The following is a 13,157-nucleotide window of genomic DNA, read 5'->3' on the forward strand; positions in this document are numbered from 1 at the left end:
TCCTTGGAAAAAATAATTATCAGAGCTCAGATCAGATTTATAACTATTTCCTCTGAAAGTCTGCATTTTTAAATCACAGCTTCAAACAGGCCAGAACAGCAGATGTAATGAATCACTTACCTGCGATACTAATGCACTGCGGCAAAATCCCTTTAGCTGACATAATCCTGAGCTACTTTACATAAGTTCCCCCTTGCATTGTTTTTATATCCTAATAATGTTAGCATTCTAAAAAAAAAAGTTTTACACACAATTTTTTTCAGTCTGCTTTATCAAGTTACGCGGCCTGGCCAACACGCTAACTTTCTGAACTGCATAGATCTACTTCCTCAGAATACAAGGTTTCTCAGTCTGCCTGTTGGAAGAACCAACAAAACTCTACCACATGCAGAACCCAGAGATATAAAATGCACCCATTAGTAGCATCGAGGAAACACCTTCTGTCACATCAAGGCTACTGCAAAAAGGCATCTTTCATCCTGGATTTGACAGAATTCCTCTCCCCACTGTGAATGCAATTTATGTGATGGATTTCTCTTTGAAATGAGGAATGAAGTCCTTCTCTGTAATGTTACTGTATATGAAATAAAAATGAAATAGAATCTAAATATACCCAACACTATTCTGCTCTCCATCCCTCACATGAATCCAATATCTTTCTTGCACCCAAACAGAAGCGTTAGAGGGAACACTCATCCATTTTGCAGTGTAAAAAGCAACCTTGTAAATGTTAAGAACAAGCATAAGAACCTTGAAATGACTGTCATTGAGAATAGTATATTTCTTACAATTCCCTTGCTGGGGTTTGTTTTAGGTTCTTACTCTTATTCAGCATATAATGCTCACATATATCTACCTACATACCTGCCTATCCATCTATCTATCTACCTATCATCTCTCTATCCATCTCCACATAAGATTAATAAAGGCATGCCTAAGTGCACTAGTGCATGAGTGCAAAGATAGTTATGTACCACTCCCTCATCCCTCCTTTATAACCAGATGTCCCTGCTAGTCCATGGGTCCTTTCGTGCAATTTACAGCTGGCGTGCAGTGGTGTGTCCCATCATGACGCAGTTTCAAAGAGACTGTAGGTATAATGGAGTTGGGCTTCATTATGTACATTTTGCAATAATTCATATACTTTGTTTGGTCAGTATTTTCACTGAGCTATCCCCTTTGGACTAAAATATTCTAGCCTCTGCAAACCAGCCTAGTGTTGACAAAATCAGTCCTAGACTGCACTCTTCTTGTGCTGGTCTCCAAGACAGACCCACTGGCTGAGGGCAACAGTGACAGATGACGCACGGGGCTAGCAACAGTGCATGGCTCTGCTAGATTTGAAAGATGGACTCTTCGATCTGGGCAACCATTTCTGAGTGTCATTATTCCAAAACAGAAGGGAGCTAAAGCCTGAAACAACCACCCCACTCTTTGGGACATGAATCATATAGCAGAGAGAGAGGGAGAGTTTTAAAACGTGGGTACTGCACTGGGAAAGGTATCTGAATGCTGTCAAAAGACCAGACTACAGCCATATAATTTGCATAGGAGCACACAAGACATAAAAGAGGGGTGTAATCATGCTAAGGTGTGTAAATTAAGGATTTTGTTGCTTCTGGTAAATCTACACCACTGATGATTCTAGACAGAAATTGGTTGGTTTGTTTTGTTTCTTGCCTGCTGGTGTGATTGAATCGCTTGCTGAGGAGCTCAAAGGGAGGTGGACCACCAGGCAACTGCAGCTGGGCTAGCTGCAGCCACGGCCAGTGAGAGGGCTGTGCTGCCACAACCATGTCACACACAGCTCCAGATCACCCCAGTAACTCCAGGTGGTATTAATCGGGAGTTGCATTTAAAGAAAAGAGAGGCTGTACCTTCCATACGACTTCCCTGGCCTCACAGAAGAACCTCAGGTCTCGGAGAAGAGAGCAAAAAAGGGCTGCAAAAAAGAGAGCATGTGCTTGTATGAGCCAGTGATGGGAAGAACTGCCCAGGATGATTCTCTCCGAAGCTAAGAAGGGATAGAGCGGGAGTTAGTGTTGCAGCTGCAGCAGCGTGGTGCTCCCCCAGAATGGCTGTGACTGTATTTCTGGGGGTCATGGTCCTCCTTTAGAGGAGAGGAGGATGTTCTGCATTTTACAAGACCAAGACAAACATCTGCGTATTCTCATTTTTACTATTGCTCATGATAACACCATTTTATCTTAATTCCTTCAAGATTACTGCAAAGCTGGTAATTGCAATCAAGCTATTTTATAAGTCCAATTTACAGGAGACCAAATTATTTATTATTTATTTTCAGTTCTAAGTGGATCATTTGTGTTTTCTCAGAGTAATATGATGTGTACAAAATATCCCTAAAAATGTCAACTAAGTGGAGAGATACACAAAAATTACTGTCTCGTAAGTACCTATGGCTTTCAGAATAGAAATCATTGTTACACAAACACAGGAATAGCATGGTAGGCTTACACAAAGCATTAGAAATAGATTAACAACATACTCTATGCCATGAAGTTCTTACAGCTAAAAGATTTACTGAAGCAAGTAGTCCTGTTGACTTCAAAATCCACATAATCGCAGTCCTCCTCTTGCTAATTCAGCTCTTAGCATTGCTTTAACATCTCAGACTTCCATTTTAGCCTAAACAAGCAACTCCTCCCCATACACCCTCTGGTATCCCCCATCTCTCCCTGTACCTCTCCAGATTCCCAAATGACACAATCTTTCCGGATAATCACCATCAGCACACATTGTACTGGGAACGAAACGCAGGCACTGGAGGTGACGGCTCTAAGTAGCTGCCTCTAAAAATTCCAGTTAAAATTGTTTATTTGCAAACACACATTGGATGTCTTAAGCTACTGACTGGCTTTTGTGTAGATCTGATCTATTACCACGGGGCTATTCAGTATATACAACTTCACTCAATCTACAGAAGTAAAATACAAATTCACTTGGGTGCAATTTACTGTGGCAATAACCATACTGTTTACATCATGATCAAGTACAAAGAGTTGGTCTAATATCCCCAAGGAGAACAGGCTGTGTAAATAAGCATCTTTTATAGGAGGGCTCTGAGATTTATTCCCGATTCTTTCCGTTGTGACTTTGGAAAATCCTTGCAAGCCCTTCCAAACTAGTAAGGCAAAACTGACCTTTTTGATAGCTGCTGGTAGATCTGATCTTGTGTTAAATAGAAACTCAGCTGCAACCTTAACTAGGAAAACTAATTTCCACCATGAAGAATCACAACAGCTCCTTCTATGCTGGTAGCAACCTATGAACATAGGGCAGTTACAGCTAAACCTCAGCTCCCAGACTGTTAACTGGTATCTAACTTTTCAGAGACACTTTGCTGGGCTGGAGCAGCCAGGACCTTCCTGCCCTGACCCAGGGAAGTGGCAGCAGCAGTCAGGATGGCCAAAGACAGCACTGGTGGATCTGCACTGACAGGAGCACAGTGGAGGAAGGAACACCTGGGAATCCCACACTGGAGATTAAAATCCTCAGGGCTCTGTTTCAGCAAAGAAGATTCAAATTAGACTTGAGAAGAATCCTTTGAATGGTTAAAGTGGTGAAGCACTGGGATAGGTACTCATAGGGATATATGATAGGGAGCCTGTAGAGTTTCCAGCATGAAGCCTTGAATGATAACTTCCCTGAGGTATGTATGTGGGTCCTGTTCCGGGCAGGAGGATGAACTACAGGTGCTTCTGAGGTCTTTCCCTGTCCTGTTTCTGTGACTCCGCTCTCAGGTCTATTGTTCCACCTCCAGGAAGATGGAAATGAATTTTTTGTTCCACAGTTTTTCAGTGTACGCATCCACTGGTGCTAATGACAAGAAGTGAGAACAGGACGCCACGTTTACAGGCCTCCCCTTCTGAGCACCTTCTCCTCCCAACACACAGGGGAGCTTTTGTCTGGAATCCCTATGGTGCCCTCCAGTCTCCTGACAGATCAACAACCAGGCACGCTGCTCTTCTTCCGCAGTACCAAAAAGGAAGATCTGAAGGCTTTGCATTTTCAAAGACAGCCTCTTTTTTTTTTTAGTGTATTCTCTAGGTCTCCAGAATGGGAGTCTGGTGAAATAACGATTCCCCTGATTCATGTGCATGCTGTATCCTGCTTTTTCTTTAGCAGTGTATAAGAGTGTATTTTTAGGACACTATCTCATGATAACCTTGATAACTCGACTTCTACATACTCTAACCCTTAGTAACCTAACCTATTTTCTTTTTCAGTCTACGGTAAGCCCTGTCTCCTCTTTTCAGTTTCCAAGCAAACTTTTTTTTTTTCTTTTTCAGATTTTGTGAATTTTTACTAAGTGCAGAATTTGGCTTTACATGCTTCCCAGCTCTGAATTTTGCACTGCTTCACCACAAGCAAATAAAAGAGTGAGGAAACAGACATTATAGCTATTTCGTCCTTCTATGTCTTTTACATGACACCTTTTGTTTTCAAGAACAACCAGTTGTAAGCTGAACTAATTTTTTACAGGAGCCACAATACATTCACTGAGTTCTATAATGCGATGGGCGGTATAAGGCAATGGCACACATGTTGCAGTCTGCACGGAGCCACCTGGTCATGCCATGCTCTTCTCCTCTCTAACTGCTTAAGTAAGTTAGAATTAATTAAAAATCACATGCAATACTTTTCTAATGTTGCCCTTCCATGTAAACTGTGATCACAAACCACATGATCAAGCGAGGCAGAAATATCATTCCTGTTAGTACATGCTTTGCACTAGTAGAAACTGCATGATACCTTTTTTCAGGGCTCAACCTCAACTTATAACATTTTCTTATTTTTTTTTATTATTCAGAACAAAGATGTTTTCAGTGTCTGGAAAAATGCCATGTGCTATCTCAGACACAAAGGAGTCAGGCAAATAAACCACACTGGAAAAACTCCCTCTGTGATTTGCTTAAGTAGCAATTTATGTGAATAGGAAATCTGCTGCTCATTTCAGTTAGAAGACAGCCGCAGCCAAAAAATCCTATTATAAAAGCCCTATCATACAAATGTGGATTAGGAATTTCCCTCAATTCTATTTACAGAAGTAAGTGCTGGACAAAGATCCAGAGGATCTCTTCCTCATCTATGGCAAGATCTTTCTTATGTGAAATGTTTCTTTAAGCCATTTAACCTTTCCATAGTCATCTCCCCATCTATGAAGAGACATAATAAAAATTATTTTCCTTTATAAAGTTCTTTGAACTCTATGGATGAGAAGGGCTATATTGAAAAGTCACATTTTGTCACTATTGTTACTATTAATCTAACTCAAGCAAGAATATTTGTCAGATTAGAGGTTTAATGAGATATGCTTATCAAAAATAGAGTAGTTACACTGGCAGAAAAGCCCCATACACTACTTTCTAAAGTTGGTCACACCAACAAAATCACAGCTTGTTTCATATAGAAATGTTCCTGATAAGTTCTGGAACTTCCATACAGAGCAAAAGCTTTGTATAATCCCTTAATAACGAGCAGAAGAGCAATCTGGGATGGACACTACCCTATTTAAAAGTTGATATGATTCAGGGGTCACCCATCACGAGTGTGAAAACACATCCGACACATTTTCCCCGCAGGAGCTCAGTGAGCACAGATGGCACCAACCATCGCTTCCACTGTTTTCACTACGTGCAGAAAGAAACACCCCACTTTGGATAAATCCCATCAGCAGCCCAGCTGTTCAGGAAGAGCCTTTGGGAGCCCCCTCTGAAAAACAGGAGGCCAAACGTGGTGTCGACAGAAGCAACGGGGTATGATAGTCAGAAGGGAAGCGTGGATGTTAAAAAATGCTGCTATAAACCGCTCCACTGTGAAACCTGGTAGATGCGCAGCCTGTAATTGGATTCATAACACTGTGCTTGCGCCACATCGAAGAAAGTATCTGATAAGATGTAAAACCAAGTGAGGAGATGTTGTTTTCACAGCTAAATTGCTGAATTCGGTAAGATACATGGTTCCCTTAATATGTTAGCAAAGCAAATTTTTACACTTACTGAATCAAATTGTACATAATATACCACTTTATCCCTCAAGCTCATTTTCTGACTAAGTTATGTTCACCACTAAGTGCAGCCCAGTTTTTCACTGACATTTGCACTGGCATATAGCAAATATGAATTCGGGCTACACTTTGTTGTCCTTTTCATGCCTAAAACCTCACTGAAATGCACAGCACAACTGCCAGGTTTTCTACTTTTAATAACGTGTATTTCATTGTGGAAAAAAAAAAAAGAATCGCAATCAGAGGTAGTCAGTATTTGGAAAAAATTGGTACATGATCAATGCTTTAGAAAAAAAACCTGTGAGAAGCTGTAAAAGTCAAAAAAGATTAACAACTTTGTAATTCTGCTAAGAACATTTAATTATTAATCCACACAACAACAACAAAACTCATGAATTTTAAAGAACCTTCTACTTTGGTAAACTTTAGTTTATACTTTTATAAAATCCCCATCTCTCACTCCTGTAACATTTTCTTTGGGAGGTTCTCAAACTACCTCATAACATGCCTGTGAAATACATAGCTTATCTAGTTTAAAGATGAGAAAATCAAGCAAAGCATAATTAATTAATTCTTCTAAAGTTGTAATCATCCCTAATAAGAGATCAAAGATACTCTACTGTAATTCTGGGAGTACGGGAGCAAAACAGAGAAGCAAAGTTAACCTCAGTCTGTGAATCCCATGGTAAATCAGGGATAAACCTCCTTCTTGCAAGGTACCAAGAAACCAATTTAAAATTATCAAATATGCCCACCTCTCACAAGGCTGTAGGCAGAAGGATGTGCCACCAAGATAAACTATGAGCTGCCATCCTATGATGTCGCTGGCCGTGCCACGTGCAATCAGAATGGCTGCAAAATGGTAGTTAACTGCTAACTTAAGTCTGCAGAGAGGGGAACGGAGGTTCTGTGAGGCAGATCTGGGATTGAGAGTAAGATCGTGTCACGGTGGGAAAAACCTTTTCCTTCCATAATACCGAGCTTCTCCAGTAAGCTGGAGGTTAAAAACAGTCCTGCAAAATGACTGATGACTTCATCAAACGTACAGAGAACTCGAGGCCGAAACGTCTATTTTGCTTGACAAGCGAAACAGACACACTGAGAGGGAGTGAGTAAAATACATTAACTACAGGCTTAGCGACAGGGTATCAGAAAACATTTTGATTTTTCAGAAAACCTTCTTTATAATCTCAAAAGGGTATGCAAGACAGTTAGGGGGAACCTTAGGCTGCCTTCTCTCACCAAGAGAGAACAACCGCAGGATGACAAGAAATAAACCCTTTAGCGGGCCCGCATCATCAGCACATGCAAAAACTCGTGTTACCCCAAGAAAACAAGTCCACCATGCTCAGAAACCTGAGGGATGTGTGTTTGGTAGCCACTACACCCAAAAGTAGTGGTTTGATACTATGACCAAGGGATAAGCAAGACTTCAATCAAATGCAATAAAATCACAGAGCAGTGAAAATTCAGCTTTGGTCTACCACTATTCTGCATGGTATCACTAACATTCATAAAACTGTTGAATCATGGAATCATTTAGGTTGGAAAAGACCTTTAAGATCATCGAGTCCAACCGTTAACCCAGCACTGCCAAGCCCACCACTAAATCATGTCCCTAAGCACCACATCTACAGGTTTTTTAAACACCTCCAGGGATGGTGACTCCACCACCTCCCTGGGCAGCCTGTTCCAGTGGTTGACCACCCCTTCAGTGAAGAAATTTTCCTAATATCCAACCTACACCTCCCCTGGCACAACTTGAGGCTGTTTCCTCTTGTCCAAGTATAATGTTTGAAGGCTTCACAACATGACAGATTTCTTCGCCATCACACATGACGTATACTACTTCCCATCTTAAAAGCACCCACCGATGTGCAGGGGTGTTGTCTGCAGAACATGTGACCAGGGAAACCCAGCAAATCGATTGCAACGCCAAAAAAAAGCAGTAACACAGGATGGGAACAACAAGGTAGCAGCCCTGCAGGAAAAAGCCTGGGAGCTACAGAGAATCAGAAGCTGAATAGAAACCAGCAGCATCACACAATGGCAGCAAAGGTACCCAGGATGCCCGAGTAGGAGCAGAGCCTCTAAGGCACGGGCAGCTACCCCTCAGCAACGTTCAGTGCTAGAGAGGCTGCTGGGCAGCACATTCCACAGGGACATGACTCCATGGGAGCAAGCTCATGGTCTGGATGACCGGCAATCTAGAAAGTATGATAGGGAAGTCTGGAGAAACTGGGTCCACATTTCTGCAGCAGAAGACCAAAGAGATGGAAGAGAACACAAGACAGCCAGAAAGCTGAGGAGCAGCGGCTCTGCGGAATGTCTGCCGTGAACAAGATGGGAAAAAGCAGACTTAAACCGCAGCAAGGATGCTTCAGGTTAGCCTTAGGAAAAACTTTCTAGTGTAAAGGCTGATGAAGCACCAGCAGAGGTGCTTAAAGGAGAGGTGGAGACTTCTTAAGAAGAAGATTAAAGAAACAATTTGCCAGAAGAACAGCCCCCGGCCCCATCCAAGCCTACAGAGATGCATGTTGCAGCCCTGAGCTTCTCCCTGGGGCTGAGTAGAAGGCACTGCAGAAGAACAGAGCTCACCCAGCCGACCTAGGACAATAAAGCAGACGCTCACCCAGAAGATGGTGGGGTACAATGACAAAATTCTAAGGCCACACAACAAACCTCAAAAGCAGAAGCTTACTGAACTTTTTTCTCCCTCTCCTTTTAGATTACACACACACACATATTTTAATATAATTCTAGGAATTTGAAATATACGTAAAAATATATTCTTACCGCTATTACCTCCAAACAACAGGTTTCACAGTGAACTCTCTACAACATCTTAAAACTCTGAAATAACTTGTCATCAGCTCTATCCACTTGCACATTTCATTTTCACTCTTACTAGTCTTTCCAGCCTGTTCCTATTTTCCTATTTTCTTTCTGGTTTTCGTCCCTTCGCTACAAAAAAGACACTGAGAGGCTGGATTGTGTCCAGAGCCAGGCGTGGGCTGGGGCACAATCCTGTGGGGAGCGGCGGGGGGAGCTGGGAGTGCTCAGCCTGGAGAGGAGGGGGCTCGGGGCGGCTGATCGCTCTCCACAACCTCCTGAAGGGATCTGTGGGCAGGGGGAATCAGTCTCTTCTCCAGGTAACAAGCGACAGGACGAGAGGAAAACAGCCTCAAGTTGCTCCAGAGGAGGTTTAGGGATATTAGGAAAAATTTCTCCATCCAAAGTGTGGTTAGGCATTGGAACAGAATGCCCAGGGAGGTGGCAGAGTCACCATCCCTGGGGGTGCAGATGTGGCACTTAGGGACATGGTTTAAGGGGGCCTTGGCAATCCTGCTTTAACCATTGGACTCGGTGATCTTAAAGGTCCTTTCCAACCTACATGATTCTATGATTCTATAAACAAAAGATGACTAGATGAAAGCCACAAGCTGAGGTATGAGAAATTTACTTTATCTTCGGTATCAGCAGAGTTAAATACATCAGGGAGGAATGAGGTATATTGATAGCTGAAAGGTTTGTTCATTTGAGTTCACTTCTACAGCAAATTTTCTGCTAGATCCACTTTTGAGACAGTCAGAATGTAATAAACAGTTACTCTCTGTAGGGTTACTGACAGGAAAAAAAAAAGAGTTATAAGTAGTATTGATTTGGGGTGAAATGGTAGAACGTGACAATCAATAAAGCTTAGTCAGATATAAAATAGAAGGAGTCACACAAGTCATGACAGGATTATTACAGGAGCCAAATCCTGGTATAAGCTAAGGAAAGGAGGAAGCTATAAATGGGATCCAAGATGTAAGCTGTGGATTGCTTTACAGAAAAAAATAACCCTAAACTATTCATTTTCATTTTTTTAATATGTAAGATAGTTTTTATTTCAGTATATTGTCACTGCTGTTTTTCTAAAGCTTTTGTAACAAATTCTTTCCACCTCCATAGTATTTTCATTAAATGTCATCAAAGCTCTTTTCAAATCTCTGAGAGAAGTGTGATTATCCTTATTTAACAGATAATGAGAAGATAGAAAGAGATTGGGACTACATTTTGCAAAGCAGTCAGTAATGCCGGGTGCCTTCTGTCTGGATACACAAACCCACAAAACCAGAGTCCTACAGAAACAGAATTTTCAAAGGACCCAGGAAACCACAACTTTGGCTGATGTCAACAGCTGCTTATGACTTCTCAAACTCTGGGTCACAGAGTGGGGAGTCAAAAGCTGAGCCTTCCCAGCAAGCTGCGTAAGCACAGCGAGCTCGCTCACAGATACAACACAGCCTAAAATAGGGGAGATCCCAATTTACAGTCCTCTGTTCTAATTACAAAGCTCATTATTTTTACCACTCGCATGACTCAGGGCAAAAAAAAACCCCCAGCAACGCTACATTCACACCACACGAAAGATCTGTACATTTACCGGTATTTATATAGTGCCTGACTTTCGAACATAACCACACTGGAAAATAATAGCAATAATAAATTAAGACCAGCAATGAACATTTTTCACTGGTTATTTTACCTATGCACAACCGTTCAGTGTCTTGCCTTTTCCTAGACTCTGGACCAAAAAAAACCCAACTTGAAAGATCCTAAAATGCCTTACAAATGGAATTTGATACAGAATTAGTTATACTACCAAGGTGAAAGGCAACAGTGCTAATAACGATCAACATCACACAAGAATTTATTGCCGGCTGAGATGAAAACTACTACATTCAAGGGAGACATAAACCATATTTTGAAAAACCCCTTGCACTAATCAGCTAAATAAATGCCGACAATCAAACTGTGGGATATCCGCAGCCTCAGGGAGGAGGGGGCCTTGGAACAGCCTCATTTTTATGAATGGAGCCAGAAGAAGGAGGTTAGAGGACAGGAGCTCACACAACTCCGATTGCGGGGAAGGCACAGGACAGGGGGAATGGCATCACCACACTGAAACGCGAGCTGGCTGGGAAACCAAGGGTAACGCAGTTGCAGGAAAAAAAGCCATTGATTTCTAAAGAAGGATTCGTAAGAGACTGCAACAGTTTAAAAGCTTGTTTAGCTGGAATCACATTTGCAGTCAGGGGACTTCTATTGGAAAACGGCATTATCTGTCTCCGGACAGAAAACTGGGACTGAATCACATCGGGAGGAGGATGGACAAGACGACCTTTCGAGGTCCTCTCCAGCCGTATTTCTGTAAGTCTGCGTTCAGCAACAGAAAACACATCTGGATCGGAGCTGCTTGGGCTTAGGCATTCAAGTTAGAAAATTTTGGCGTAAGTCTTTGGCACGAGATAAAGCCCAGGCAATTTTTATATTGGACTCCGTCTACCATCAGTGATGCAATTCAATCATAAAATGGCTTATTCCCCCAACACAAATAGATAATACCGTGCCAGAGCAGAAATGTGAAGCTGCTCTCATTATCACAGCTAAGTTCATTTTACAGCAAAGCAGTTTACTTTAAGACTTTTTCCAGCAATTCAAGTCTAATTACAGAATCCATTTAAAGCAATTTTGTAATTAAATGTACCTGCTGAAAATATCTCACAGGCTTAATAATTTCAAACGATAGTATAAAAATGTAATTAAAATGAAAAAGGCCAAATAAGGCTGTGTCGCATGAGGAGAGTGCTGAAGGACGTTGCATTTCCAGACCCAAACCTCCTGCCCCCTCCCCACATTTCTGCCTCCCCTGGCTGAGGGGGATGTGGCACCAAGAGGGACCCGAGAGGTGGCCGAGCGGCCCCCGGGGGGGTGGGGGGAAGAGAGGCGCTTTTTTTTCTGTAATTAAAAAATTGACGCCTTTTCAAAATCATGCCGTACTTACATAAAGGTACTGCTGCCTAGCAGGGGCCGGGATGGGGCTCGCTCCTCCCGGGGGTCCCCCCGCGGGGGGCCGGAGCGGCGGGGGGCGGGGGGGCAGGACGGAGCGGCGGTTCGCGCCCCTCGCAGGAGGAAGTTTCCCCGCTCCCCCCTCCCCGGGGCCGGGGCTGCGGGGGCGGCAGGGGGGGGTGGCTCGGCCCCGGGGGCCGGGCGGAGGAGGGGGCCGGGGCCGGGGCCCCTCACTCACCGCCCGCCGCCGGCCCCGGGCCGAGGCTCAGCGCCAGCTGCAGCCAGAGCGCTGCGGCCAGCGCCCGCCGCCGCGCCGCCGGGAGGGCACCGCCGCCGCTCGCCTGCTTCCCATGACACATCTTCTGCCCGCCAAAGGCATCCGGTTCGCCGCCGCCTGCAACGAGAGAGCCGCTCCGCCTCGCCGCTGCCCGGGGCGCAGCGCCGGCTCCGCGGGTCGCCCCCGCCGCCCCCGCCGCCCGCCGCGCGGCTGCCCCCGCACCGCCCCTGCCCGCCCCCCGCCCGCCGCCGCTGCTACCTGCGGGGGCCCCCCCCGCCAGCGCCGGCGGGCACCTCCGCGGCTGCAGCCGCCGCCTCCGCCGCTGCGGCTCGGCAGCCTGCCGGGGCCGGGCGGGCGCGCACACGCGGGCACACAGGCGCGCACACGCGGGCACGGCCGGCCCTACCTGCGAGGGGGGCAGCGGGGAGCCGCAGCGCGCACCTGCCCGGCCCGCCCGGCCGCGGAGCCCAGCGCCGCCGCGGGGAGCCCTGCGCTGCGGGACCGCCGGCGCCCAGCGGCAGCGCGGGCAGCCCCGCCGCGGCGCACACGCATGGCAGCCGCGGGCAGGGCTGCGGCGCCCCGCCGCGCTCGGCGCGGCTCGGGACGGGACGACAGGGAGCGGGGCCCCGGCGGGCGGCAGCCCGGGCGGGGGGGCTCTCAGTGCTCCGCTCCGGGGGGTCCCGAACACTTGCAAGGGCAGAGAAAGGCGAAGTTAAGGCGGGCGCGCCGGGCTGGCCCCGCTTGGTTTCACTTCAAAGGGGGGTCCCGGCGGGCAGCGCTGAGGGAGCAACTTGATGGTGCCCCGGTGCTTCCTCAGGCAGCGATACCGTTAGAGGCAGAGGCGAGACACTGCTCGGCCAGGCCGACGGCAGCGAGACTCAGCTCAGCCAGGCCGACGGCCGTGCCGCATCATTCCCAGCCGAGGGGGTGCGAAGGTGCATCACGGAGCGCTCCCGCCCACCCGTGGGGGCACTGGCACGCCCGGGCCTGCCGCTGAAGCCATGTGCCTGTTGGGAA

The 13,157-nt window shown here is 45.8% G+C and overlaps 1 protein-coding gene across 5 annotated transcripts in view; it reads right to left on the minus strand.

The window, feature by feature from the left end:
* Window positions 1–12,891, minus strand: part of SUSD4 (sushi domain containing 4) — a 74,454-nt gene extending 61,563 nt beyond the window's left edge. For 2 of the 5 annotated variants that reach the window (XM_080408723.1, XM_080408720.1), the window contains exons 1-2: window positions 12,399–12,538; window positions 12,102–12,257 (exon numbers count right to left, since the gene is read on the minus strand). In XM_080408723.1, coding sequence (XP_080264849.1) covers window positions 12,102–12,222 — 121 coding nt within the window. In that variant the 5' untranslated portion in view covers window positions 12,223–12,257; window positions 12,399–12,538. The other 3 variants (XM_080408724.1, XM_080408722.1, XM_080408721.1) reach the window with 3 other exon arrangements.
* Window positions 12,892–13,157: the final 266 nt, after the last annotated feature.

This window comes from Falco punctatus, assembly GCF_963210335.1.
Source record: "Falco punctatus genome assembly, chromosome: 12".
NCBI lineage: Eukaryota > Metazoa > Chordata > Aves > Falconiformes > Falconidae > Falco > Falco punctatus.